Source organism: Lagopus muta, chromosome 15 (genome assembly GCF_023343835.1).
Source record: "Lagopus muta isolate bLagMut1 chromosome 15, bLagMut1 primary, whole genome shotgun sequence".
NCBI lineage: Eukaryota > Metazoa > Chordata > Aves > Galliformes > Phasianidae > Lagopus > Lagopus muta.
The window spans coordinates 12,743,407-12,768,483 of NC_064447.1; the positions used below are offsets into that span (position 1 = coordinate 12,743,407).

The 25,077-nt window shown below is 48.9% G+C and overlaps 1 protein-coding gene across 3 annotated transcripts; it reads left to right on the plus strand.

Moving 5' to 3' along the window:
* Positions 1–726: 726 nt before the first annotated feature.
* On the plus strand, positions 727–23,297 carry MICALL2 (MICAL like 2). Of its 3 annotated transcripts, none has more exons than XM_048961213.1 (17): positions 727–986; positions 6,620–6,668; positions 9,770–9,911; positions 12,291–12,451; positions 13,084–13,205; positions 13,594–14,262; positions 14,493–14,668; positions 15,542–15,617; positions 15,920–16,035; positions 16,558–16,695; positions 18,501–18,556; positions 19,052–19,175; positions 19,750–19,840; positions 20,208–20,281; positions 20,613–20,727; positions 21,665–21,711; positions 21,803–23,297. In XM_048961213.1, the coding sequence occupies exons 1-17, from the start codon at positions 844–846 to the stop codon at positions 21,886–21,888; spliced, it is 2,385 nt and encodes a 794-aa protein (XP_048817170.1). In that variant the 5' UTR covers positions 727–843; the 3' UTR covers positions 21,889–23,297. The 3 variants fall into 3 exon arrangements, with proteins under 3 accessions (XP_048817170.1, XP_048817171.1, XP_048817172.1); XM_048961215.1 differs by lacking the exon at positions 727–986 and adding an exon at positions 1,111–1,396; XM_048961214.1 differs by lacking the exons at positions 21,665–21,711; positions 21,803–23,297 and adding an exon at positions 20,806–21,649 and having other exon boundaries at positions 20,613–20,774.
* Positions 23,298–25,077: the final 1,780 nt, after the last annotated feature.

Below are 25,077 nucleotides of genomic sequence, written 5' to 3' on the forward strand. Positions count from 1 at the left end.
TTATATATTAATGTATATTATCCATATCATGTCATAGAAATACCATTAATATATTATATTATATGTATTATTAATTATTTTTACCTGATTTATAGGCAGCTCCTAAAGCGTTCCCTCGTCTCTTCCGCAGCCATGTGCGACTCTATGTGGTGAGTTACTATTTGGACGTGGCTGATGACATAAATTCACAGCGGCGCTTCTTTCCCCAGCTGTGCCACCTGGCCAGGCTCGTTTCTGGCTCCTCCCCGAGCTGCCCCACTCCTGCCTCTCCACAGCCTCAATTCGGCCACACTGAGGTCACCACAGGCTTTCCTCACACTTGCTGTCTTTTGGTCTTTCAATGCTGTGAGCTGGAAGGGAAACGAACCCTCGTGTCCCCCCGCACTGAGCAGGGAGCACAGCTCCACCAGGGCTCGCGTCCCCTCAGCTGGGCTGCGCGCAGGGACGGGGCACGGCTCTGTAAAACCTGCGCCACAGCCTCACCGCTCTTAGTGCAACAAACGCTTTCCTTACATCCCTCTACACCTGCCCTCTTTAGTTCCTATGGCCGGGGTGCTGCTGGGCTCTGCCGAGGCAGCCGCAGCGCCCGCTATGTCCACACACTGATTTCACACAGCGGGGATCCCGGCTCCCCGCGCCCATTCGGCCGCGTTCTCCACACGCAGCGCCCGACGCGAGAGCAGCGCTCGCCCCTCTACCCCGCACGGCGGCTGAGGCGGGCCCGTCTGAGGGCGGCCGTGAGGAACCGCCGCCTCCCGCCCCTTTCCCCGCCTCCTCCTCCTCCTCCCGCCGTCCACCACACGCCCGCGGCTCCCGCAGGCGGCACGGCCCGGGGTCTGCGCCATGGCCGCCATCCAGAACCTGCAGCTGTGGTGCAAGCAGCAGTGCGAGGGCTACCGCGATGTCAGCATCACCAACATGACCACGTCGTTCCGTGACGGGCTGGCTTTCTGCGCCATCCTGCACCGCCACCGCCCCGACCTCATGTGAGTACCGGCACCGCAGGGCGCAGCCCGTCCCGTCCCCTCAGCCGACGCTGCCCTCCGCCGCTCCGTTAGCACCGACGCTGTGACTATGTGAGCAGCGAGCCGCTTTCCCTCCCTCCTTCCTTCCTTCCTTCCTTCCTCCCTCCTCCTGCAGGGAGCTGCGGCTGTACGATAAACCTTTTACAAACGTCCTTTCTGTTGCACGACGTCTTCAGGCATCGCTTTGGGGTTTCGCTCTTCGCTGTGTTTGTTGAGTCCTGGCGAAGCGGGCACACGGCCCGGCGCTGCGTCCTGCCGTTTTCCCAGCCGCGGTTCTGGCCGTGGGAGGAGAAGCGCTGCCAGCCTTTGCTGCTTCCTTTACTGTCGTCCCGTGGTTTTTGACCTGCCTCTGCTCCAAACGTAACGACTGGGTATGAGAACTGTTAAAGGAAATTGGAAAATGACTAGGAGGCATCCTAGTTTTTGTCGTTTTTGTTTTAATCTCATTGCACTTTGGGGTGGGGGATTGAGGAGGGAGCAGGCAACCGAGCAGCACAGCCCAGGTGTGTTGGTTTAAGCATTAGGTCATTCCCAGCGAGACGTGGCTGACTGGGGTGTGTGTGTTCTGTACTGGAGTTTTCCAGTTGTTTCTTGAATTCCGCCTTCCCTTGGTCTCCCAGTGCAGCCTGACACCTCTCTATGTGCAGAGATCTTTTATTGCTGTCTTACTGCTGGTGGAAGCCCGAGGAGAAGCTGTTGTTTGTTGCTCACTCCTCTCTATAGCTTTGAAACTTGGAAGGGGCCAGAGCAGCCTTGAGAACAGCAGGCTGCAGGAACTTCTGCATGCCTGCTCTGCCTTTCCTTTCCTGCCCATGTCTGGGCTGTCACCATGGTGTTGCTGTGTGTGGCTTCCTGACGTGCTGTCACATCCACGTGGCTCCAAATATTTCCCTTCCTTCCATTCATTCACAGTCCCAAAGGTATGAAATATCAGAGCAGAAAGGCTGATATGACGGGAGGTGCTCACGGGAGGCCTGGGGCCGCTTCCTGGCCGGCCCTGCTGCCAGACCAGCCAGAGTGTGGGTGTGAGCAGGGCCCAGCAGCTGGGGAACTGGGATCATCAAGCTGACCCCCTTTAGTGGGTTGTTACAGTCCTAGAAGCGCATGCTGAGGGTTGTAGATAGACGTATCTAAAGTAAATGTTTCTGTGTTGGAGAGCGGAAAGGATCCCTGCAGCATCTCTGATCCTGCTGAACTCCTCTCATGCTGGAAATCCTGAAGGACTTTGCAGAAACCCTTTTTGACTTGGGCCAGCTCGGCGAGGCTGCCTGGGGGTGAAAGTAAGAGAAGCTTTTGGTGTGACTTCCCTCCTCAGTGTCAGTGGTGCAGTGTTGGAAATCACCAGGTATACCCTTGGCTGGCCAAAGTCCTGCTTGAAAGTAAATTATGCTTTCAAAGAGCCGTCATTTCAGGCTGTCACGTGTACCTCAGCTCCCAGGGCTGAGTACTTGTGCAGCTTCCCTGGGAATCTATAAAAGCCCTTTTGGCAGTTTGGCAGCTGGGTGTACATGTGGCTGTGATTTTTGCTTCCCGGGGGCTCAAAAGTGGTTTATCCTGAGCCCTTCCTTGCTCCTAGAAAAGTTGAGGATTAAATGCGTCGTATTGAAAACAAAACCAGAATTGAGTAACTGGTGTTTGGCGAGGCAGTGTTTGCTGTAGCTCCTGTATATAAATTGCTTGCAGGACACGATGCAGTCACGGCAGCAGAGTTTTGTAACATTGTGTTTTTCATCTTGGTTTACATTCTTGGGCTGAGGAGTGCACGGTATGGAGAGGTGATTTCTCCTTGAAAGAGCCTGAGTTCACAGGAAAACTTGAAGCAATTACAAAGTGTGATAATAATCATGTGCTTCTCTTGTGGGTTCCATGGGTCAGAGGGCAGGTTGGTGCAGGGCTCTTCCCTGTTCTTGTTTTCTTGCCAGGAAACATACGGACAGTGTGATAACTCCTCTCAGGCTTAGGGAATTCTGTATGTTATCAGTGAGCAGGGCGGGCTGTGTAAAATTAGAAACCCATTTCCAATTCACTTCCCGCTCACCCAGGGATGTGCAGACAGACTGAGCTCTGGGGGAGCGGAGGCACACACTGAATTGCCATGGAGATCTGTTTCTCTTTCATCCCAGATGAAGTGTGCGTGGTACCCATGGGTGTGAGCCCATTTTCTGGGATGGTGGCAGAGCACTGAAGTCCCTCTGATCAGAGGACATGCAGCCTCATAGCAGTGTGCCCTGCTCTGCAGCTGCTGGGTGTGATGGCACTGGCTGAGCCAGCTCCAGCTGGAGGTTTCTCTGCTCCCCATCCAATAAGTGAGTTAAAAGCAGCAGGAGACCCGCCTACACTCACTCTGTTATCGATGCCAGATGTCGAGTGAAGCTTTTGATTAAGCTCATTCTCTTCATCCTGGATCCTGCTTGTTCCCAGAGTGCTGGCAGTGTTTAGCTTAGCGTTCTGGGAATGGGATGGTTGTGAAATCCCCATTGACAGCTGTACGCTTGGGCATGCATGTTTGGTGGCCAGAACAGAGCAGCTGTGTGCACCCGTTCCTCCAGCAGCATTTTCTGGGTCGCTGTCAGCTCAGCCAGGCAGAATGAAGCTGTGAGCTGCCAATATGGTCAGGGAGTTGATAGCCTCTGGACTTTCCCTTCTCAGTCTGCTTCAAGGTGAAGGCTCTTAGGGAGTGCAGCATCAGCACAAAGGAAGCACACGTGCTTTCAGAGGTCTGTGGCATGCTTTGTGAGCACTGGGTCTGCACAGCTGGAGCAGTGGGTGGCTGCAGAGATTTTTGGGTGCAGGAAATGCTTGGCCACTTTTTGCTAAGAGATGGACTTTCTGGAGAGCTGAAGACTTAACTTCTATTCCTTTTCTGGTGAACTCCACTCTGATTTGTTTCCAGCACTGGAGGCACTCTCCTGGATCAGGTTTATGTTTCTCACCTCTTCTGATTAATTCAGTTGCCTGTGTTTCCTCAGTGGAGAACTCCTACTTCTCCATTTGTATTAGCTTTGCTTTCTTAGAATCGCATTGGTTTGGAGAGCTTTGATATTCCAAGATAGGGGATGCACCAGCAAGATCAACTTCCTGAAGAAATACTGTATGCAAGCTGTTCACCCAAATACCCAGGGAAGCAGAGAAGCTGTGAGGGCACAAAGTTCTTGAAATGACCAAGGGATCTCGTTGTTTGCATTCTCCTTGGAGAACAGGTGGGGATTTTAAATGTTCACCATCAGAGATTCATCTTTTTAGGTCCCTGTTCTGTTCCACACAAGTGGGAGGCTGAACAAACAATCCTATTGCCAACAGCGTTCAGCAAGGTGTGCGGGCCACAGGCTGGCAATAAATAGGTCACTGCTGTCACTGAGCTGGCACGGATCTCCTTCAGGCCTGTCCCACATCTGCATTTTGATGTGCTGATGCAGAGCAGAGCCACGACCTGTTGTGGCATTGTGTTTCCAGCCCCTAGCTGTGTGCTCTACTCCCAGTCCCGCCGTCCCCTCCTCCCTTGGTGCTGTGTTACACTTCTGCATGGCTGAGCAAGCTGCAGCTCCTTGCTGCCTTGCAGGTGTTTTCCTGTGCTCAGGGTGTTCATGTTGTAGAGTCTTCATTGGCAGCGGAACCGGCAGTGAGGCAGGGAGCTCCAATGCTTCCTTTGGCTGGCTCTTAAAAAAGCTGATTTTCTTGCCTGGCACAAAACAGAGTGATTGTATCTATTGTTTCCCTGAAACTTTTTGTTCTGTAGTTATTTTCATCCATTATCACAGGCAAGGGAAGTCTTGTGGCAGGATCACTGCTTGGTGAAAAGCCTCTGTGAGTCCCTTTGCATTTGCACAGGATAAGAGTATGTGATTTAAAGCTGGGATGTGCCTTGTCTTCGTGTGCTTCTTGGGGGAGTCTGACCTGCTGCTTCCTGTTTGTTCTCTCCTTATCCAACATAGCAGCCCCCGATGTGGGAAACAGGGGAGGTGTCCTGGGCTGTGTGTGAGATCTGTAGTGCTGCCTTTATAATGTGATGCTCAGCTTTCTATATGAAGTGGACAAAGCACCTGGCTTGGTCCTTGCTGTTACAAGTAGTGGAAAAAGTTCCCCTGCTGCACGGCGGATCATGTGTTTGCCTCATGAATAGATTGCTGTGAGCCGGCTCTGCCCTGGCTTTAGCACTGCTACCCACACTCTTCTGCAGGTGAGGCCAGCAGGGGTGAAGCAGCATCAGTTACAGAAGGCCTGCATACAAACATGCAAAGCTGGTGGTGTAGCACTTGTTTGTTAGCAAGTTTCCTTGCTGATAAAAGCCTTGCACTCAGCTTTGTACCAACAAGTACAAGGATTGTAAAGCACAACTGAATTATTGGAAAGGAGCTGACCTTATGCATTGCCTGGGCAGGAGGAAGCAATGTTGGAAGCAGGGCTGCCTTCCAGAAGTCAGTATGTAGCCCCAGGTTAGCAGTCATGGTAAGTTTAAAACCAGCTGATGGTGAACGTTTCCTAAGAAAGGGACACACTGTGCTGAGAGAGAGAAAGCACGCTGTGTGGGCTCTGCTTCCAAGGCACAGGCTGCCTCGTGCTCTCTGGTCTGTCCTTCCAGTTCCCTGTTTTCAAGTTCCAGACATGGCACCTGCATGGGACCAGAGAGCACATGTTGGGGGACAGCAAGTGGTGGAGACAGGAAAAGGGAGATGATGTCCAGAGCCAGTGAAAGGGCAGGAGGATTGCTGACTTTGGCTTGTAATTGCAGACAGTAATTGTCTCTTCCTTTTTGGTTATTGGCTGTGATTACAAATCGAAGGTGACAGCCCCAGGGAGAGGGGAACTAGATTTTTACAAGCAACCTTGGTGTAACCAATTGCAGAACTGTGTTGTGGGCAAAGGTATTTCTCATGCAGACGCTTGATACTGGAGGAGGAAAGAGGATTTGAAGCCAGAACTTGTGTACTGGTGGAACCAGCAGCATCTGAGGTCAGAGGACATGAATGCATTGAAGGAGGGTGAGATGCATGCGGCATTGGAGGTACCCAGCCCTTCTCCAGTGTGTGAGATTTACCTGTGGGATGACAAACTGGAGGCAGTTTGGATGTGTCTGCTTGGAAAGTATTTCTAGGGAAAGAGTGTTGCAAGTCTGGCTGGAAGCCATAGGTTTATCTTCTCTCTTGGGGTGAGAAAGAAGCAAGGCTTTCTGCGGGGGAAAAAAGAAAAAAGAAAGACAAAACAAATCAAAAGCATGAGTTAGAATTTGCTACTGGCTCTTTCAGCAACCCCCCTGAATCTGCAGGGCATCGGCATGTCCTGTCTGCAGGAGGCTGTGGAAGTCAGCCCTGCGAAGTTAGCTGTGCCAGCAATGTGTTGTGCTGCCCGTGGGCAGATGGCTGTGCCTGCTGGGGCTCCTGCTCACCCCTGCCCCAGGAGGTGCAGCAGATCTGTGGCCATCTGCAGGTTCAGGTGGGGATCTGCCACATTGCTCCCTCTGCTGCATCTCTGGAAAAGAAGAGTGGGAGAAGGTGCTCTGTCCCCCACATGAGTGGGGCTCAGAGAGGTTTGAGAAGCTGGAAGTGAAGCAGCTTGCTCTATGTCACCAGCCTGAGATTTTTCTTTCTGTGTTTCAGAGACTTCAATTCCCTCAGTAAAGAAAATGTGTATGAGAACAACAAGTTGGTAAGTGGCTTTTCATGCTTTACTTTTGGTAGAATGGTTGACATTCTCATACCCTAACTTGACCAGAAAATAGCAAAGGAAGGGGAGATAGTTTGATAACTGAGGATTTGGGGAAATGGTGTTGAAGGAATTACAGCTGGCCCGGGCAGTGAGCTTGGTTTCTGCCATCCCTCTGCCTGGCTGGAGTTGGCTGCAGATGGTGGAGGTCAGAACATAGATGTGGACTTGTGTACACAATGAGGGATAGAGCAGGAGATGGTGCAAGAAAGGAGGAAGGTAAGGGGTTCCCCCACTTGCTTCTAGCACAGGAAATTGCTTCTGCAAAGTGTAGAAGTCCTTCCTTCTAGTCTTCCCACATCACTCCAGGATGGGTTTTCAGTTTCTCATGTTCTCTTCACAAAGAAAGCTGGACAGGCCAACCCACTCCTGCACTGAATTTGAACACAGGCTTTGTGCTCCACAAAAGGATTCTCTCTCTCTCTCTCTCTCTCTCTCAAGGATAGAAACAGCAGATTAAAACAGTTCTTTTCCCTTGGCATTGCTCCATGCAGCTTGGTGGCTGCTTGGCCAGAGCTCGGGCAGTGAAGGAACTGCCTGCAGCTTCCTCCTGTCTGGACTGGAGCAATGATATCTTCTGACACAGTGAGCTGTCTTTGATTCCAGGAGAGCTAAAAGCAGTGATGCTGTGTGCATTGTGCTCCTCCATGCACTCCTTTGCTTCAGCTTCCTTTCAGCCCTGGTCAGGTTCAGGAGTTGTGTTCAGACTCCAGGGTTCAGTCCTGCACATTTTTCTCCTCCAGATGAGGTTCAGACTGCTTTTGCGCTTGTTGTTTTGGTATTTGGGAGGCATGAGGGTCTCTATGTCCTGGACTGAGTGCTGTGAGCCCTGGGTGCTGCTCCTTCCCCACGCCTGTCTGATGGTGTCTGTTCTGCTGCTGACTTTGTTTTTCTCTGGGAAATGAGCTGTACAACCAACCTCCACTGCTTTTCCTAATGAAAAGCTCCTTTGTGCCTCTCATAAAAAACAGTTGCTAAACTCTTAAGTCAGACTATGTTTCTTTCCCTTTTTTTCCTCTATTCCTTGCTTTATGCCCTTTATTTTGCTTTCTCTCCCTTATTCTGCTGGAGGATGACTTGTCTGTGTTACCCTTTCACTGCTGGACTCCTGCTGGCCTGGCACCTGAGTGAGATTTCCCCTCCATTTCCCCACAGCACTGGGTTCTTGGGCTGGTCTCTTTGGGATGTGAGCAGTCTGATTTCTCCCAGCACTTTTCCTCTGCTGTTGTTCAGACCTTCCTTCACGCCACACACTGCTCACTGTTCAGTATATTTTTTCAAGGGCCCTATTACTCAACAAAAAAATATCTTGTCCAGGCTGCAACTTGTCCTATGAGGTCATTTTGCCAAGAAAGAATGTGTCACTTCTCAAGTGCCAAAAAAAAAGAAAAGAGAAATTACTGTTGGTGGCTTTTTTCTCATGTATAAATGTGAGAAAGGTTTCTTGAGACTTGGCATCCAGTTTCTTCAGTGCTAACGGATGATGGCATGGTACATAGTGCATACAGCAGAGGAAAGCTGCTCAGATGGCCTCAAGTATTACTTTGCCTCCTCTATGGCCTCTGTGAAATGGGAGCAGTGGTGCTTGCCTCCTCTGTGTGACCTTGGAGCTCCTCAAGTGCTTCTTTAGAGGCCAGCCTGATACAAGAGGTAGAGCAAAGCAACTGGGCTGTGCTGGGTGGCAGGGATGTTGGATGTCCAGGCAAGAGCAGTTCCCAGGAACAGGAAAACCCCACTGGTCAGAGCTGTTGGGCAGGCAAGGTGATAGGAAGAGTTCCATGGAATATATTGAGTACCAGATTACAAGACAAGCAAGTGCCAGGCTGGGCTGGCAGCCGGGGTGACAGAGCCAGAGGTGACTGGCTGAAAGCGTGCTTAGTGTCAGCCTAGTTACATTTTTACTGGGATACCCAATGGAAAAAAATGGTAATTAACTTGCTAAATAGTAGTGGCTGTTTGTTTCTTCTGAGCGGGAGTTGTTGGCGTGTGCACCAACTCTGCTGTGTGTCTGTGCCAGAGGTCAGATGTGGAGGGGTTTATTATGTTCAAGTCTTGCTTTAACTGTTTCGCTGTGGGTTTCAGCAGTCTCCTTCTTTGTGCCTCTGCTCCTGAAGGTGCTGTTTCCCTTTGCTCTGTTGGCATTCCGAAAGGAGTGCTCTGAAGGGGGAGGGAAAGGATTTTCTCTCCTAAGTCAGGAAGGAAGAGGGCTGGAGAAGGTCTCTAACAAAAGCCCTATGGTGAATTAGGCAAAGGCACCATTGCTTTAGGGATGCTGCTTTGTTTGTGTGTGTGTCCTCTAGAAAAGGCTCTCCTTCAGCGGAAAAACAAAGTAGCCTTTCTGTCCTTTGTCTGACTTTGAACCTGCGGTTTCAGACCACAAAGAAGAGTGTTTGCCCCCAGTACGTGCTGTGTCAGCGTGGAAATGGGTAAGCTGGGAGAGAGCTAGGTATCAGGAATTCTTCTTTACTCTTCTCTTTTCACTCTCTAGTCTGGGAGAGATGGTTTCCTTCCCAAAACCAGATTTCCCTACTTTCAAATGGGGGAAAAACCATGTGCTAGCAGGAAGCCTTAACATTTGCGCAGCATTCTGAGATAGAAAGCTGCCTGCAAACACCTACCAGCTCACCGTTAATTGGAGAGCACCCCAGGTTGGGCTGGAAGCCTGGCTGCATGCCTGCCAGCCCGGACTGACAAAGCCCCTTCTGCCAGGCCTCACTCACTGCAGCTGTGCACATCCAGACAGAAGCAGGCTGGAGGAAGAGCAGGGGAAGCCCAGGTGAGTTCCTGTGCAATGAGCTACGGCCAGCTTGCCAGGCCAGATTTTTGGCTCCCTGCCTGAATTTCTCAACGCGGTGGCTGGAAGCCACGACTCTGTTGGTTCCTGTAACGGCCATACAATGTAGGAGTTAAACTGGTGCAGCTGTTCCCCAGTAGAGTTATTATTTCAATGAGGCTGTCTGCCGTGCAGTTTCTCTCGCTGCAGTGCAGCTCTGCTGCCCGGGCTGGACAAGAACCCCCACTTCTTTGTTTTCTTCCTTCCCTAGGCATTTCGAGTGGCATCAGAGCAGCTGGGGATCCCAGCCCTGCTGGATGCAGAGGATATGGTTGCTCTGAAGGTACCAGACAGGCTGAGCATCATTACCTACGTTTCCCAGTATTATAACTACTTCCATGGACGTTCTCCTAGTAAGTACCACATACATGTAGAGGTGGGCAGGACTGGGGATTAATTTTGTGCTTTTCCTTGCCTCCTAATAAACTTAGAAAGGCAAAACAGACTGCTTAGAAGTATTTTGGTACCAGAACTGTTTCAGTGGGAGGGATCTGACCTCTTTACTCGTTGGAGTAGCACAGTGCTTTTGGAAGGGCACAGAGCTGTGCTTCATCTTCAAAACTTGTGCTTTAAAATTTAAAATATGATGTAAAACTTCTTATGGTACAGCCAGATAGGACCACAGAAAGTTCAACTCCATGATCTACACCACAACTTTCCTTTCTTGAGCAGCTCCATCACTGCCCTAGTCCTTGCCACACTGGAAAGAACATGGAGCCTAACAATGCTGAGCCTGCCTGTGAGTCTCTGCCAACGAAACAGCATCCACAGTGGAGACTGTATTGGTATAAGAGGCAGAAAAAAGCGATTCCCTCAACTGGCATAATTGCAGTAGCAGTACTTTCAAGCATAAAACAGGCCACAGAGCTGCCAATTGTATCCATGTACTGGAGAGTTTATCTGGGCTCACAGGAGTGCTATTGTAGGCTTGGTTTATATTTGGCTTTAAGCGTGAGCTTAATATAAGAACATGAATGACTTAACTGGTTAAGGTGAATCTAGATGGAGGAGCGAAATACTGAAAACGTCCTACATTTTAGAAAGAAAGCATCATTCACTCTTGAGAGCTGTCTTTTGTATGTAAGCTCTTCTCCCTTCTCATGTTTTCATCCAATTAAGCAGGCTTTCTCTTTCCCACCACAACCTCTTCCCTTCCCCCCTTCATTTTTTTATTTCATGTTTTGAAATCATACTGAAACAAATTCCATCATGTTTGTGCCAAGTTGTGGGAATCTGGGTCAGTTTGGGGTCTTTACTCCCTCCCTCCCAGCATCTTGCCTACCACGTCGTCAAGCACAGCACATTTTTATACTCTCTAGTGTCTAACAAAATGCTCTGGTTGCATTCCTGTTGCTGGGATGAATGTGTGTGTCTGAAAATGAGCCCAGCCAGGAATGTGCCCTCTGACACTAAGTGGGCTCCTAATACTATAGCTTTGCCCTCTGGATGAGTTCAGGCAGGACCATGAAATAAGCAAGATGCAGGCCAGAAAGGGTGAGCAGCCAATATTTTATTGAGGTCAGACAGTTGTTACAGAAGAGTTGAGCTGAAGCCACCCATCTTTGTGCCAGGCTTTGGGAGCTCAATATGTGTGGAACAAGCAGGCAATGAGAGCACAAACTGGGGCTAACATGTTTACTGGTTCTGGTGTCACCAGTCTATGTTCTAACTATGTTAGAAGAGCCCTGGGTTTTGATTTGGATAGCTGAGAGAAGTCTGCTGGAAACTGGGCTTCCTGTCTGCTCCCTACAGCCTGCACAGAATCCCCTTGTATTCACTGGGAAGGGTATAAGCTCTTTTCAGATAGGTGGTCATTTAGTTGGTTGCTCTTAAAGCAGAGCTATGGCTCAGATAACTGCTGAGTTCCCTCACAGAATGCAGTGACATTCAGAATAGGAAGTGGCACAAAAATCGCATCTCAGCGAGACAAATGAGGAGTCTTGTCTGTCAGAGCTGTGCATGAAACCTTATTTGCCTGGGAAGTCTACCTGCATTTCCCAGAGCATGGGGAATTCATGCTGGGCTGATGGCTGAAGTGTAATGGTGATTCTCTTTTCTCAGCTTGTTGTGAATTTAGAGGGATTGTCTTTAACCCGCAGTGAAGAAAGAATTGGGCATTTGCAGGCTTTTTGTGGCAAGTCATGTTGGTTTCTGCACCAGCATGGCCATGACACATTCAAGTGTCTGTTGTTGCAGAATTAGCCATATTTAGAGGTCACTTCTTGGTTTGACAAGTCTGTTCAGTGAGTGCCCCAGCTGGGAGGTGGGCTGGACACCCACAGCAGTGAGGGGTGAGGATGTGTGGGAAGTCTGGAGTGCAGCAACTTGAATGAAATAAACCCTTTGTTCTTTGCTGCTTTAGGTGTGATGTGTAAAAGCAGGGCCTGCTTTGGTGAAGATTAAATGCAACCAAACTGTGAGCCTGTTGGGAACAAACAGGTCTTGTTCACACTGTCAAAGGACAGCATTTTGTATTTTCTATGGAATTTCTCTCAGAAGGAAAAAAAAAAAGTAGCAGTTTAATCTGTCAAGTTATTCCTGCATATGTTGATATTTTTGCCTCTTGTCTCTTGTTCCACTGCAGAACTGCTTATGAAGAAAGCCTTTGTCTCCTTGTATGGCATTTGCAGGTTATCCATCAGGCACTTCTGGCTCTTCTATTGTAGATAACTCCTAAGTTCATAGGTCTTCTTTATGTTCCTTTTAAATCTTCCCTCTTTCTTTTCTTCCAGTTGGAGGCATGGCTGGAATCAAGCGTTCTTCCTCTGAACTTCAGGAGCAGCCTGCTGGGAAGAAAGCTGCTCCAGGGCCTCCTAAGCCAGTGTCTCCAAAACTGCCTCCTGCACACCCACCAGCCAAAGCTAAGCCAAAAGAAGCCTCCCCAGTCACCACAGTAAGATTTTGAGTTATTCTTTCTGTCTTTAATCTGTTCGATGAACTTGGGAGCATTATGCTATTTCAAGGCAGCCAGTTGTCAGTACTCAGTCTCTAAACTTTCTGCTCATCATGGAGGATTTAATCTGGAGGTCTGGATACTGCACATATTCAGGTGGGAGTCATTGGGAAAACGTCAGCGAGCTGTGAATCATCTAGTGGTGAATAAGAAATGGGTATCTTAGGACATGGCTATGTTGTTTCTAGCCAGTAGACCATGGGGATGGGGATTTCTAACAGAAGTTGTGGAGTTTTTTTTTTTCATTTTTGGTTTTTTTTTTTCCTCATTAATTTCCTAGAAATAGTTTCTAAAAGCAAAATAGGGATGAAATCAGAGTAGAAGAAAGGAAGCTTCTCTCTTACTAAAGACATTTTCCAGCCATTTAAATTCAGAGACCTTTGAACTTCAGTTTCCTGCGTGCAAACTAACACCATGGTTCCACACTGCATAAAACAGGGGTTAGCCAGAGCAAGGATTTTGCTTGTATCCCTTCTCTATCCCAGCAACTGGCTGTGGTCGAACACCTGATTATCTGGGAGATTCTTGGTTGTATGTGAGTGCTGCCTGCTCACGACTGCTTCTTCCTTCAGAAGGGTGTCCTGACAGAGAGTGGGAACATCCGTAGCAGCTGCTGTGGTATCTGTGGGAGCCACGTCCACCTGGTGCAGCGCCACTTGGTTGATGGGAAGCTCTATCACAGGAATTGCTTCAGGTATGGCTCCTCAAAGTGGGGGCGTAGGCCTTTGGGTTTCTGTGGGACAGTCCTGTTCCTTTGGGGCTTCAGGGAGAGAACTGAGGCATTCAGAGTGCTGGAAAACATTTCCATCAGAGTGGAGGTTGCCCGGGCCTTCTCTTGACCTGTGCATAAGGGAACTCTTTGCACAGTTTGTTTTTCAGCCACACCTTTCCTGCTTCAGGCCATTTGTAATTGGCAGCTCCTGTTTTGGTGCCTTACAAACATGCATACAGGAGCCTGCTCACTGCCAGTGTGGTGACTTTGCCCTCTCTGTGCTAGCAATGAAATTGTGCCTGCACTCTCAGCTGTATCAATGACCTTCTCATCCTCTGAAGGATGTGTTCTGAGACTTTCTTACCCACAGGTGCAGGGAGTGTTGGAATGTGCTTCTTCCTGGAAGCTACAAAGCTGGGCCTGAGCCCGGTACATTCATCTGTACCAGCCACCAGCAGCCAGACAATGTCCAGATCTCTGGGCTCAGCAGCACCCGGAACAAACCTGAGAGCACCCCAGCCCCTACTAGTGCCAGAGCATTCCAGAAAGCAGCAGAACCCAAGAAACAGGAGCAGGTGTTGAAGAAGCCGAGCCAGGAAGGCCTTGCTAATTCAACCAAGCCATCTGTTTCATCTTCTGGAAGCTCTGGCTTCAGAAGTCTAAATACTCCATGGTTGTCTTCAGCTGTAAATAAATCAGAAGACTGCAAAGGTACTCCATTGGGAAATAAAACAGATCATCGTGAAGGTACCACATCAGGACCTCTTTGGACGACCTCCAAAACAAAAACACAGCAGGCCCGTGAAAATTTTTTTCAGTCATTAGAGTCCTCCAGCAACAAAACCTCTGATGCTAAAAGCCACGACCCTTCTCATAGCTCTGGTAAAATTTCCTCTGGCAGAACTGCTGCTGGGGTCACTCCAGCAAAGATTGAGAAGGCTCAGGCACGTAACCATATTATACAAGCTTTGGCTGGATCAAACATCTCTCCAAGCAGGCCAGGAGGACGCAGTTCTACTGGCTCTTCAGTATCTAGTAGGTAGGTACTATTTCCCTTTCCTTCTTTATTCCCAAGATGACCTTGGGATAACTTGGGAAAGTCTCTGCATGTTTCTTACCTTTCTCTGACTGCTTTTTTGGATAGGATTTAAAGACAAATAAAATGACTCATCCGAGTCTTTGGAAACAGCATTCTGTAACAAAGGCCTACCCTTTCAAATAGAACAGACTTTCAAAACTCATTAGATCATTCTTTTTTTTTTTTTGCAGTAGCAACTTTTCTCCTTCCAGTTCCCAATCACAGAGCCCAGCTCTGAAAGCACAGACCAGCAAAACAGGCTACACAGCACCAAAACAGGAAAAGATCGCAGAACCTCTGCCCAAGAGTCAGACTACCAGCAAACCTGTTGAATCTGTGCACAAGCCAGAGTCAAAAGGCCTCAAAGGTGAGAATGACTGATTTGCATACAGCTCTGCCTGGACACAGTAAGCCAAATTTGTGCCCTTCTCTTGGCTGTTGCAATGAATCCGTCCGTGGTTCCTCGACTTCCTTGCTGTGTTACCACAGAAGGGTTTACTGTCTTCTGGGGACTGACGCACTTCCATTTGTCCCTGTGCAATTGCTCCCTCTAGCATGGCGATTCTTTCTTCTCTGATGACCTCCAGGCATTTGACTTTGTATTAGCTGTCATCACGTGTTGAGGTCGTGGTCATTTCTGAGGCTTACACAGACTTTCCAGATGGAAGACTTTGCCTCAACTTCAGGATGATTTTGTGGCTGCAGCATGGGCTTTCCAAGCCTCCTTGTCTGTTTTAAGCTGATCTTCCACCGTGGTGGCTGAGCAGTAGGCCAGAGGATGTTGTTTTGGGAGCATTTAGAGTCTCTGCCACTTCCTTATGGCCTGTTTTTTGAGGGGGGGGCAGTGCTGAGTGCAATATCTGCATGGAGTTTGATGTGACTCTGTGTGATCATTTGTTGTTTTTTGTCTTCCCTCTCATCCATCTTTTTCTCTCTAAGATCTGAGCTGATTTTGTTGTATTGCTTTCAAAAATGTCTTCATTTCCTCTGCTACTGTGTTTCTGTAGCTGCACAGATTTTAGAGAATTTGAGTTGAAAGATGCAAAATGGCACCAAGGTTATTTACAACCAATTGTATATGAATCTGTCTATGTTAAACTTACTGAATTGGTGCTAGTTTGCTGCAGAGACATTGTAGCATCTACCTGTGTGCATAGCTTATCTCTTCCTTCTGAGATGCAGATCTGGCTTGTATCTTTCTATTGAAGCTGGTATTATCTTGCCATGTATCTTCATTTAGGAGCTGTGAATGCTGGTGAAGACAAGTCTGAGAGCCCAGCAGACTGGAGATCTCGGTTGAAGCCTGTGGCCAACAAGTGAGCGTCTTCAAGTTTGTGTGTCTCTGTGAGAATTGTAGGGGAATGTCCATGTCTGCAGGCTGTGTTTGATGCTGAAGGTCTGTGTGCATGTAGGAGGGATAAGTTCTTGTGTTTAAATGCTTCTATTTTCAACTATTTGAATGAAAAGTCAAAGACACTCATTTCTGGGAAGGGAGAGCACGTTTCAAGTTGCTGGATTCTGGTTAGAGGGGTATGACCATCCCAGGGTGTCCAGAGATCTCATTATGGACCAGTCTGCTAGAGGCATGGTTTGCTACTTTTGTCTTTCTTCTTTGCAGAGACCAGGCTGGCTCTAAGAAGCCTACTGATCACTCACAGGTGGGAACAGAGAGCCCAACACAGAAGGAGAAAAAGCCAACTCCATTAGTTGTTCCATCAGCAAAGCAGGAGTCCGGTACGAAGGATATAAGCTTTGCTTTCGTTTTGCTGGTCAGGCAGGGGACAAGCATTAGTAATGCAATGCACAGAGGGGGTGAGGAATATGGTGGTCAAGACAGTGCCTTGGTTTCTGGGATTTTTGCTCTCTACACCTGCTTTGGCTCTGCTTTTATTTGGAGAGCTGTCCTTCCCCAAGGAGAAGGGCTTTGTCTTCACAGTATGCTCCTCTTCTGCAAGACAGCTAGCAAGATTTCACTTATTCTGCCTTGCATAAATATATAATGGTGAGAAGTCTTGTTGATACTTCCTCACCTTTCATTCTTCTCTTCCATCTTTCTTTCATACTGTGGTCTTCTGATTGCTGATTTCTCCCTGTTTTCTTCAGGTTGTACCCCTCAGGGTTATCAAGAGAGGAGGGTTAGGACTAGAAATGATGTCAGCTAGTGGTGAATGCCAGAGACTGTGGGTAATGCAGGGATTTTTGTGAGGCGAGGCTTGAAGTTTCTTGCCCAAGACCTGTCTGTCCTTCTTAATTTAGCTTCCTCTGGTGGAATCCTTAAGAAGAAGTTGATCCCCAACTCAGATCTTATGAACTTTCAAGGCTGGAAAGATTATGGGGTTTCTGCCAAGAAGGAGGAAGAGAGCAACCACCAGTTGAACCAAAGCACTGTCACACGTAAGACCTCTTCTACCTACTTAAAGCCATTCTCTGCTCTGCACTTCCAGGGGTCAACTTCAGTGTGGGAAGCATATCCCAGAGCTTTCTGTGTCCAAGCCTGTAACTGTTGTCATGGGAGGAAATTTGTGTCAGTAGCTTTTTGTTAACCAGGAACCAGCCAGGCCAAGGAATTCAGTGGGAAGGGAAGAAATTAAAATAAGGACTTTTCAGGGTCACTGACTCAAAGCTAAGAAGAGTGCCGTCTCCTGATTTGAGGAACTGGGATCTTGTTGATGTCTCTGTGCCTTTCCAAATGACTGGCTTTGGAAAAGGAAAGGAATGCAGAGAACTGTCAGCAAGAGACTCCAGCTGGTGGAACCCACTGTGGAAGCAGCCAGGGCTGCTGCTTCTGGGACATTCAAAGATGCCCCAACCAGTTCTGTCCTTACTCTTAATCCAGTTCCTTTCTCTTGTTTGTTTCACCTTAATGCTACTGCGTATCTTTACCCTGTAGTCCTTGCTGCTTTCCCTCTTACACAGTGGGATCCCATAGAGCTAACATTCCATATATTTGCTGCTGGTCTGTGTGCTCAGCTTGTTCATCTCCTTTCCTTACCCTGTCCATCTCTGTCTTACCTATTTGGACTAGAAGGCCCTCAGCTCTGACTGATCTTTGTCTTGGAGCAGGCAGGATGGTTCCATGGGGCTTAGTGGTCTCGTGATAGTATTTGTTAGCTGATTAGCACTGTCTTTGGCCTTCACATCTGACATCTGGGATGCACTGAAGCTCCAATTGTGTTGTCTGTTTTAGAAGTTCAGCATGCCTCCTCTGCCGCTCAGCAGTAAATCTTTTCCCAGGATCTGAGCCACCACACAGCAGTTCAGTACCCAGCATCTTTTCCTTCTTTTGCAGTCTTCTAGAAAGCCTGTTAGAACAAGGACTGGTCAATCTGTGAGATGTCCTTGAGCTCTTCCACGAGTTTCTCATCAGCAGCAGTCAACTTGGTAGAGAGAGACTCTCAGGAGGCTCCCTGGCCTGTCTGTCCTGTGTTTCTCCTTGTGTGTGTTGCATCTCCACTGCTTTTTTACAGGTTTGCTCTTTTAATACTGCAGTTTTCCTTCCTATCACATCATCTACATATGCCTTTATTCTCTCTCTGTGGTAATTATCCAGCCCAGCCCCTTGGGTATCCAAATACCTCACACTCTCCTGTAGTTATCCTTGCAGCACAGGTGGGCAGAGGAAGCTGAGGCACAGTGGAACAAACACACACTGCTTAAGGATTGATTTTAATAGGTGTCCAGGGCCTAAATAATGCTGTGTAGCTGGGCCATAGGGACTTCTCACCTAGGAAGTGTTTTGTGCAAGGAATTAAACCTTAGTTTCCTGATGCCTTGGGTAAGTTCCCCTAGACCATCTTTGTTTCATTAGTGTTTATTTGATACTTATTTGTACAAGAGCGCTGGAGGGCATTTTAAAATATAACTTGTTGTTTCCAGTGGCAGTAACCCAATACATCTTTTCTGTCCTTTCAAAGCATAAGGGATGTGTTTTGTTTTGCCATTGCCCCAAGGAGGAAAGCAGTGCTGTGGGATCATGGAGTGTGTCCAGCAGCAAGGAGTAAATCAGGCTGTGATGTTTCCTGAGGATACATCTCTCACCTTAGTCAGGGTTTGCCAAAGCAAGTATATTGTCTGTGTCCTCTGTTTGGTGGAAGGGACCTGTTGTGCAGTCACATGGTATAGGTACTGTCCCTCAGCACAAAATTATTTAAAGCTTGATGTGGGCTTTCTTACTTTTTCTGTCTTTTTTTTCCTTCTAGTTGAATCCTCTGTTCCAAAAAGCATCCAGAGCATTGAAGCAGTGTCACCAACCAAGGTATGGCTGGAAACCAGGTGTAATGGGCACAGGCTGGTGTTGCCAGTTATCCTGCTGATGTGATTGCCAGGATACAGGTTGTCTTCTTTTGAAGGCTTATTTGAATTCCCAGGCAAGACTGTATGATTCTGTGATAGAGATGAGCAGGAGAGATTGCCAGTGATCTCCTGTGCAAGGGGACAGTAGAGGCTGGAACAAGACAGAGCCATAAGTAATAAAATTCTGGTGGACACAGTCTGCTCCAACAAAGAAGGGGGGAGAATGCCTGTGCATTGACAAGTGTGGGTAGTATCATCCAGTGAATGTAGCATACCACTGTAATGTTTCAGTGGCCACCACAGTGTTGTGAACAGGCAGCTCTGCATCTCTGCTTACTTGGCCCTTCAGGGCATGGTGCTTCAGCTTTGCTCCTTATGTTGTTTCCTATTTCTGTTGGGGCTGTGCCTTCAAGAGGCAATTGGAGGGCACTAAGATGTATTCGTTTCTACTTCCTAGCTGCACCCAGACTACATCCCTGAGGAGGAAATCCAGAAGAAGGTGCAGGACATTGAGAAGCAGCTGGATGTGCTGGAATTGAAAGGAGTGGATCTGGAGAAGCAGCTGCGTGGCTGTGAAGGAGGTAAAAGAAATGGCAGGGCCAGCCCTGTTACAGTGGGGAGGTGTGAGGCTCACATCCTATCCCTGGGCATTCTTGGCTCTGCTTCTGGAAGCTCATGCTACACATGAGACACCAAGTTACCAGAAGTAGCTGGTAGAGCAAGATAAAGCCTTGGGAATTTTGAACCCATTCAGGGCTGTTTCCTAGTCTATTGTTTGAGCTTGTGTGTATTTGGCTGAAGAACAGGGAGTTTGGGGAGTGGAAGACTGCTATTGATCTGGTTTTTGAATACCAAGCCAGACTGTCACGATTGGCTCCAGTTCTGTGTGGTTTCAGAATGGCAAAGCTGAGCAAGCCACATGGAAAATGAACTGGGTGTCCTATGACAGAGTATCTGTGAGCAGCTTCCTTGAATCTACAGGGGGTGGTGTGCTTCCTTTCCTTTGTATCTCAAAGTACCAAAGATAAGTTGTTTTCCGTGGAGGTTGCCTATGGCTCATACAAGTTATTCTGGGCTCTTCTTCAAGTGACTGTGTGTTTGTGCCAGAAGGAACTGAACTGATCCAGCTTTTGGATTTATTTCACTCTGTCACAGATGAGTCCGAGGATGCCCTCATGGTGGAGTGGTTCAAGCTGATCCACAAGAAACAGCTGCTGCTAAGGCAGGAGTCAGAGCTGATGTACAAGTAAGCAGAACCAAAAATTCACCTGTCTCTCCACACTCTTCACCTGTGGGCAGTAAGCAGTGAAGGAAGGAAAACGTGACAGGCCACAAAATTATGTGCTATCTGGTGGGATGAGGAGAGCTGCCAGCATCCTGAGGTATTAGCTGATGGGCCTTTGAGCACTGAATGGATAGACGAGCCCTCAGTGTCCCTGATGAGCTTGTGGGAAGGGAAACCTTACAGATGTGATGGAGGCAGATTTCTCCCAGTCCATCAATTCCTACCCAGGTGGTGAGCCATGCAGAGATGAAGCTTTAGCATGACATGAGAAGAATCCAGCTCTGGGTTGTGGAGGGGCATAACTCATCACTTCTGTGGACTCTTCCAGGATGAAACAGCAGAATCTGGAGGAGCAGCAGTGGAACATTGAGTTGGAGCTGAGACGTCTCGTGAACAAGCCAGGTGAGGATGAGCTGTACTGAGAGTTCTGCTGGTCCCTGGCTGTGCAGAATGCTGCACTCCATGCACCTAGCCCTAGGATCTCCTTCAGATCTGAATGACTCTGCTTGCCAAGTATCAAAGCTTCACTCAGAAACTCTTCTGGCTAAGCTGTTGGTGCAGGCTCCCCGTAACGTCCAACCCACTCACATTTTCTGAGGGATGTAGGATTTACCCCTGAGTGTAAGGATAATTGAATTCAGCCCTTTGAGAGGGACCTGATGGAGCAGGGAGGAGGCATGGGGGGGAGGTACCGACCTGTAGCTGTGAGACAGACTTCTCTTGTCTTGTGCAGAGTGTCTGAAGACACGCAGAGAAAAGGAACGTGAAAAGGAGCTGCTGGATTCATATCTGAACACAGTCAATGATCGGAATAATATTGTGGAGTGCCTGGATGAGGACAGAATCAGGTGAGGGTACGTGGGTGGCAGAGGATCAGCCAACACAAGGAGGCTCTGCACTGTACTTGCTCCACTGTCCAGACTGCAGGGTTGGATCAGTGGCTATTATCTGTACTTCTGCTCCATGAGAGGTGGGTAGTGACCTGTCACCAAGCATCTTGTCTTATATGCTGCTGCTGTTGCTTCCTTGTCAGTGTTTCTTCAGGTCTGCAGTCATATTCGGTGCTCTCAGAAGCAAATAGTGCTCTGAGGACAAGGGCCATGAAAATGTATAAGGCAAGGGAAAGAGAAGGAAAAGCTAGAGATGGGGAGGAAACCCAGGAGGACTGTGGGAGCATGAAGCTATGTGTGTGTGCGTCTGCTAAAGCAAAAGAACAGCTGTAAGCATTGTGCTTAGTGTTGGATCTTCTCCAAGTTCAAAGGAAGGCTGCCATGTCTAGTTGGATGTGTGTCTCCTGTTGCTGAGAGCAGTTTCCATTTGTTGCCTTCTGGCAGCAGCTCTACCTTGAGGGTTCCAGTAATGCCCTGGCTTTTGGCTCTGGCCTTGCTCAGGCTTTAGGAAGTACCAGAGTGTTTCTGACTGTGATGTGAGCATCTCTGCAGCACAGTGGGCTGCTGGTGTCCCAACCTTTATTCATCTTCTAGGGTGTGGTGTTGCCTCACAACACAGTGAACTCAGATGATTCTCATACCAGCTGAGGGAGGGCCTGGCTGCTGTAGCAATGGACCTCTGTGATCTGGAAATCCCCACGCTCTTTATTGCTTTAAAGTGGACCAGAAGTAATTTGCTTATGTCTAGGCATTTAACTGTTTTTTTCCTGCCCTCAGGGAGTTGGTTGCTTCTGACCGTGGGAATGACAGTAGCTGTGATTCTACATGTTTTACAGTGCCTACCACCTCGTCATGAGACAGAGTAGTTTTTTAATGCCATGCTCTTCCTTTACAGAGAGAAAGAGGAGGACCAGATGCTGGCAGACATGATCCGGAAGTTGGGTAAGGACCCTTTCTGCTGTTAAGAAGCAGTGCTGGATAACACTAGGGCTGTGGGTCTCAACAATCTTTGCATCTGCTCCCTGTCCTGTAGATGGATCTCTCGAGGGCCAGGAATCAAAGAAGAAGAAGAACAAATTCAGCTTGTCCAAACTATGGAAGCAGAAAAACAAGAGTTAAACTCAGGAGTGATGTTACTCTGCACGCTGGTGCAGAGAGGACTGTCAAAGAGATGTTCTTTTCTTGCTGCTGCTTTCCTGGACTTGTGCAGGATGGTGACGAGGCTTCTTTCCTCTCTGACGTGGAGACTGTAGGCTTGCAGATCAAAGGGACAGTTTGAGTCCTCTCACTGGTGTGAGGCACACCTTTCCCAGAAGATTTTCCTTCTTTGAATCTAGCCCAGAGCTGGCTTCAGCCTTGGTGGCAGCTCAGCAGGATAGAACTCAGTTTGCCCATCCACTGCTTAGGTTATTACAGTCCCGAATCAGGGAGCACGGCACTGTGTGTCACCCCACAGTGCCCCACTCACATCAGCCAGGGCTATGCCAAGGGTACTGTGCTGGTTTCCAAAATGGCACTTCTTTCTCCCTCCCTGCATCTCCTTTGGCAGAAAGAGAGATACAATGGGTCACGAGAGATCAATGGTCTCCCCCTCATTTACACCCATACAAACTGGAGTTTCAGCCCCCGCAGCCAGGGGAAGCAGACACCAGAATTACCTGTGGGTTGGGAGGTCCTAGACCCAGAGACATTTCAGCAGTAGTGCTGTTTCCAGACCTCCTTGTGGGAGTTGCTGTAGGCTGGTTTCTCAGAGCCATGAAGGGCTGCTCACTGCTTCATTCCCTCTATGGGGGAGATTTTTAACTCGTTTCTCTCACTCCACAGCGAAGCATGGTTTTCATTGCTTGTGGCCCACCATGCTGAAGGCGAGCAGAAGTCTTTTAACAGCCTTATGCTACCAGGGAGCAGAAGTGCATAACTGGGTTTGTCTTGCCCACCAGTTTTCCGTGTAGGACAAGCACTCATCTCCTGAGTCTCTGTCCCTGGATATCCAGTGCCCTCAGGGGTTGCCATGGTTCACCTTGGTGGAACCAGGGCAGTAATGAGCAGAGCAAAGTAGGCGCTGGGCTGCTGGCAATGTGTCTTTCTCCTCCTCACTCAGCCTAGAGTGACTGCAGCCAGACAGCTGCCCTACATGGCATCGGCCTTTGCACAGTCAACCTTGGGAGCAGGGATAGAGATCGGCAGGGGAAGATGGGAATCATTCGTGATGCCTCTAGCTCTAATGTGCACTCCCCCGTGCTCCCTTCTTCCCTCCGTGCCAGGGTACTCCACGATTTCCCTGCGTCCTGTTCTCCAGCAGGGCCTGGGATTTTTCAGCGAGGGGCTTTGCTGCCTGCTGTGCCCGGTGGCAGAGCAGAGGCGATGCGTCCCTCACCCACGAGGTGGCAGTGGGACTCTCCGTCCGAGGCTGCTTGCCCTGGGCACCGCAGGGGGGATCTCGGTGGGGTGCCCACAGCGCGTGTGTGCGCGGTGGGACGCCCTGTACCTGCCTATGTTTTCGTCCAATAAAGAGCTGCTGGTGCACATCTCGGAGTCCCCGTGTGAGTTTAGGGGTGGGTTACTGGCTGTGTGTTGTCCTGCTTGCCACAAACACTGACTCACTCTCTGGGGATGAGGGTGTCTGGAGCCACTGGTGGTAGCAGGAGACCCGTGAGAGAGCTGGTCCTGCTTTGCACACCTGTGATGGAATTGCATCCCTCCCTGAGCTCACAGACCAGTTGCAGGTCCTGGGAGAGCAGCAGAGTCAAGGACTTCCTCCATGATGTCTTTTATGTGCCCAACTCCCCAGGCTCCCAGATGGATAAGTATATTAATTTTCTCCCTTGCTGCTTTAGGATCACACACATCCCCAAGCCTTGCGGTACCCCAACACACGCAGACTGGTGGCCTGACTGGCTGAGCTGCAGATCCATCTCTGTCCTTGAGTGCTCCATGCTAGCCTGTGCTCACCCTGAGGAGGATGAGCTGGGCTTGGAGGATGTTCTGACCACAGAGACTGCTGTGCTTTTTGTGAAGCTCTTCCTTTCTTGTGACTGTCTCAGCCTGGGCTGTCGTTCTTGCTCTGCTTTTGTCTTTTCAGGCTCAGATTCTTCAGTCTCAAGAAATTTAGTCTATGCAAGTTTGAAAGTGGCAAAATCACCATCTCCATCTTCAGTTGAACCTTCACCTATCTTGAAGGCAGGCAGGAACTGGAGCTACACAGGAATGTGATCACTGGGTGTTCAAGTTACAACCTTATGACTTCCTATAGGGTTTGGTTTTGTGAGATGGCCGACTGCTGCCGGAAAACAGGCACTCACTATTCAGGACCGAGTGCGGAGTTGAGTAACTAGCTTTTGCTGCCTCTCCCCCGCAATGGTCATCCCTGAGTAATTGGGCAATTTGAGCACCTTCCTGCAATCAAACAGGAATCCAATTCCTCTCCTGTCTCTGTGAGAGAGGGCTGTGTGTGCTCCACTCAAACCCCACCAGACGCTGAGCCCTGAGGTCAGGCTGGCTGATGGTTGCTGTACTCATGTGGGTGTCTGCATTTTGGTAATGACTGAGAGCTCCATTGCTCCTCTAGGTCAGCTGCTCCACTTTCAGGAGGACTGAGCTTCCTATTCATTCCCTGTTTGGGTTCATGGTGTCGCTGGCTCCTGGATACCCAGGAGCACTGGGTATTTTGTTCATAGCAGAAATGAAGGTGAGTGGGGGCTGCGCTTCTGAGTCTCTGCCATTTAAGGGTGTCTGGGGAGGTCCTTTTGTGGGTTTGGGATGCAGGGGAGGTGGCTGCCTGCTGCAGCACTTCTTGTCTTGCAGATGAAGCTGTGACGAGGCTCTCTGTGTGTATGTGTGTGTGTGTCTCTCTCTCTTCTGCCGTTTTCTTTAATTACAATCTCAGAGGTAATTTCTGACGCATCATTAACAGTTCTGAGTAAACAAGGGGAATTCTCCAAATTATTCGTGATGAGTACAAAGGGAAATTGGCTTTCATCAGCTCCCTCTCCACCAAGGAAGAAGATGATCTGTAATAGGCTGCCCTTGGATGCCTTGAATCAACTTGAGACAGAGCAGCGAGCACTCCTGTTCATCCAGCTGCCAGAGGGCAGACCTGCTGCTGAGCTAAGTGGCCAGGGCTGGCCACAGCTGGGGCTGTAAATGTGAAGTGCCTTTTGAATACGGGAGCTTCAGGCAATACTTTTCAATGTTCAAAGTGACCAAAACCACCTGCAAATCTGGGTCTCAGCTTGTGCCTGATTTAGTGGCTGGCAACCCTACCCACTGCAGGAGGGTTGGAACAACTGAGGGTTTGAGGTCCCTTCC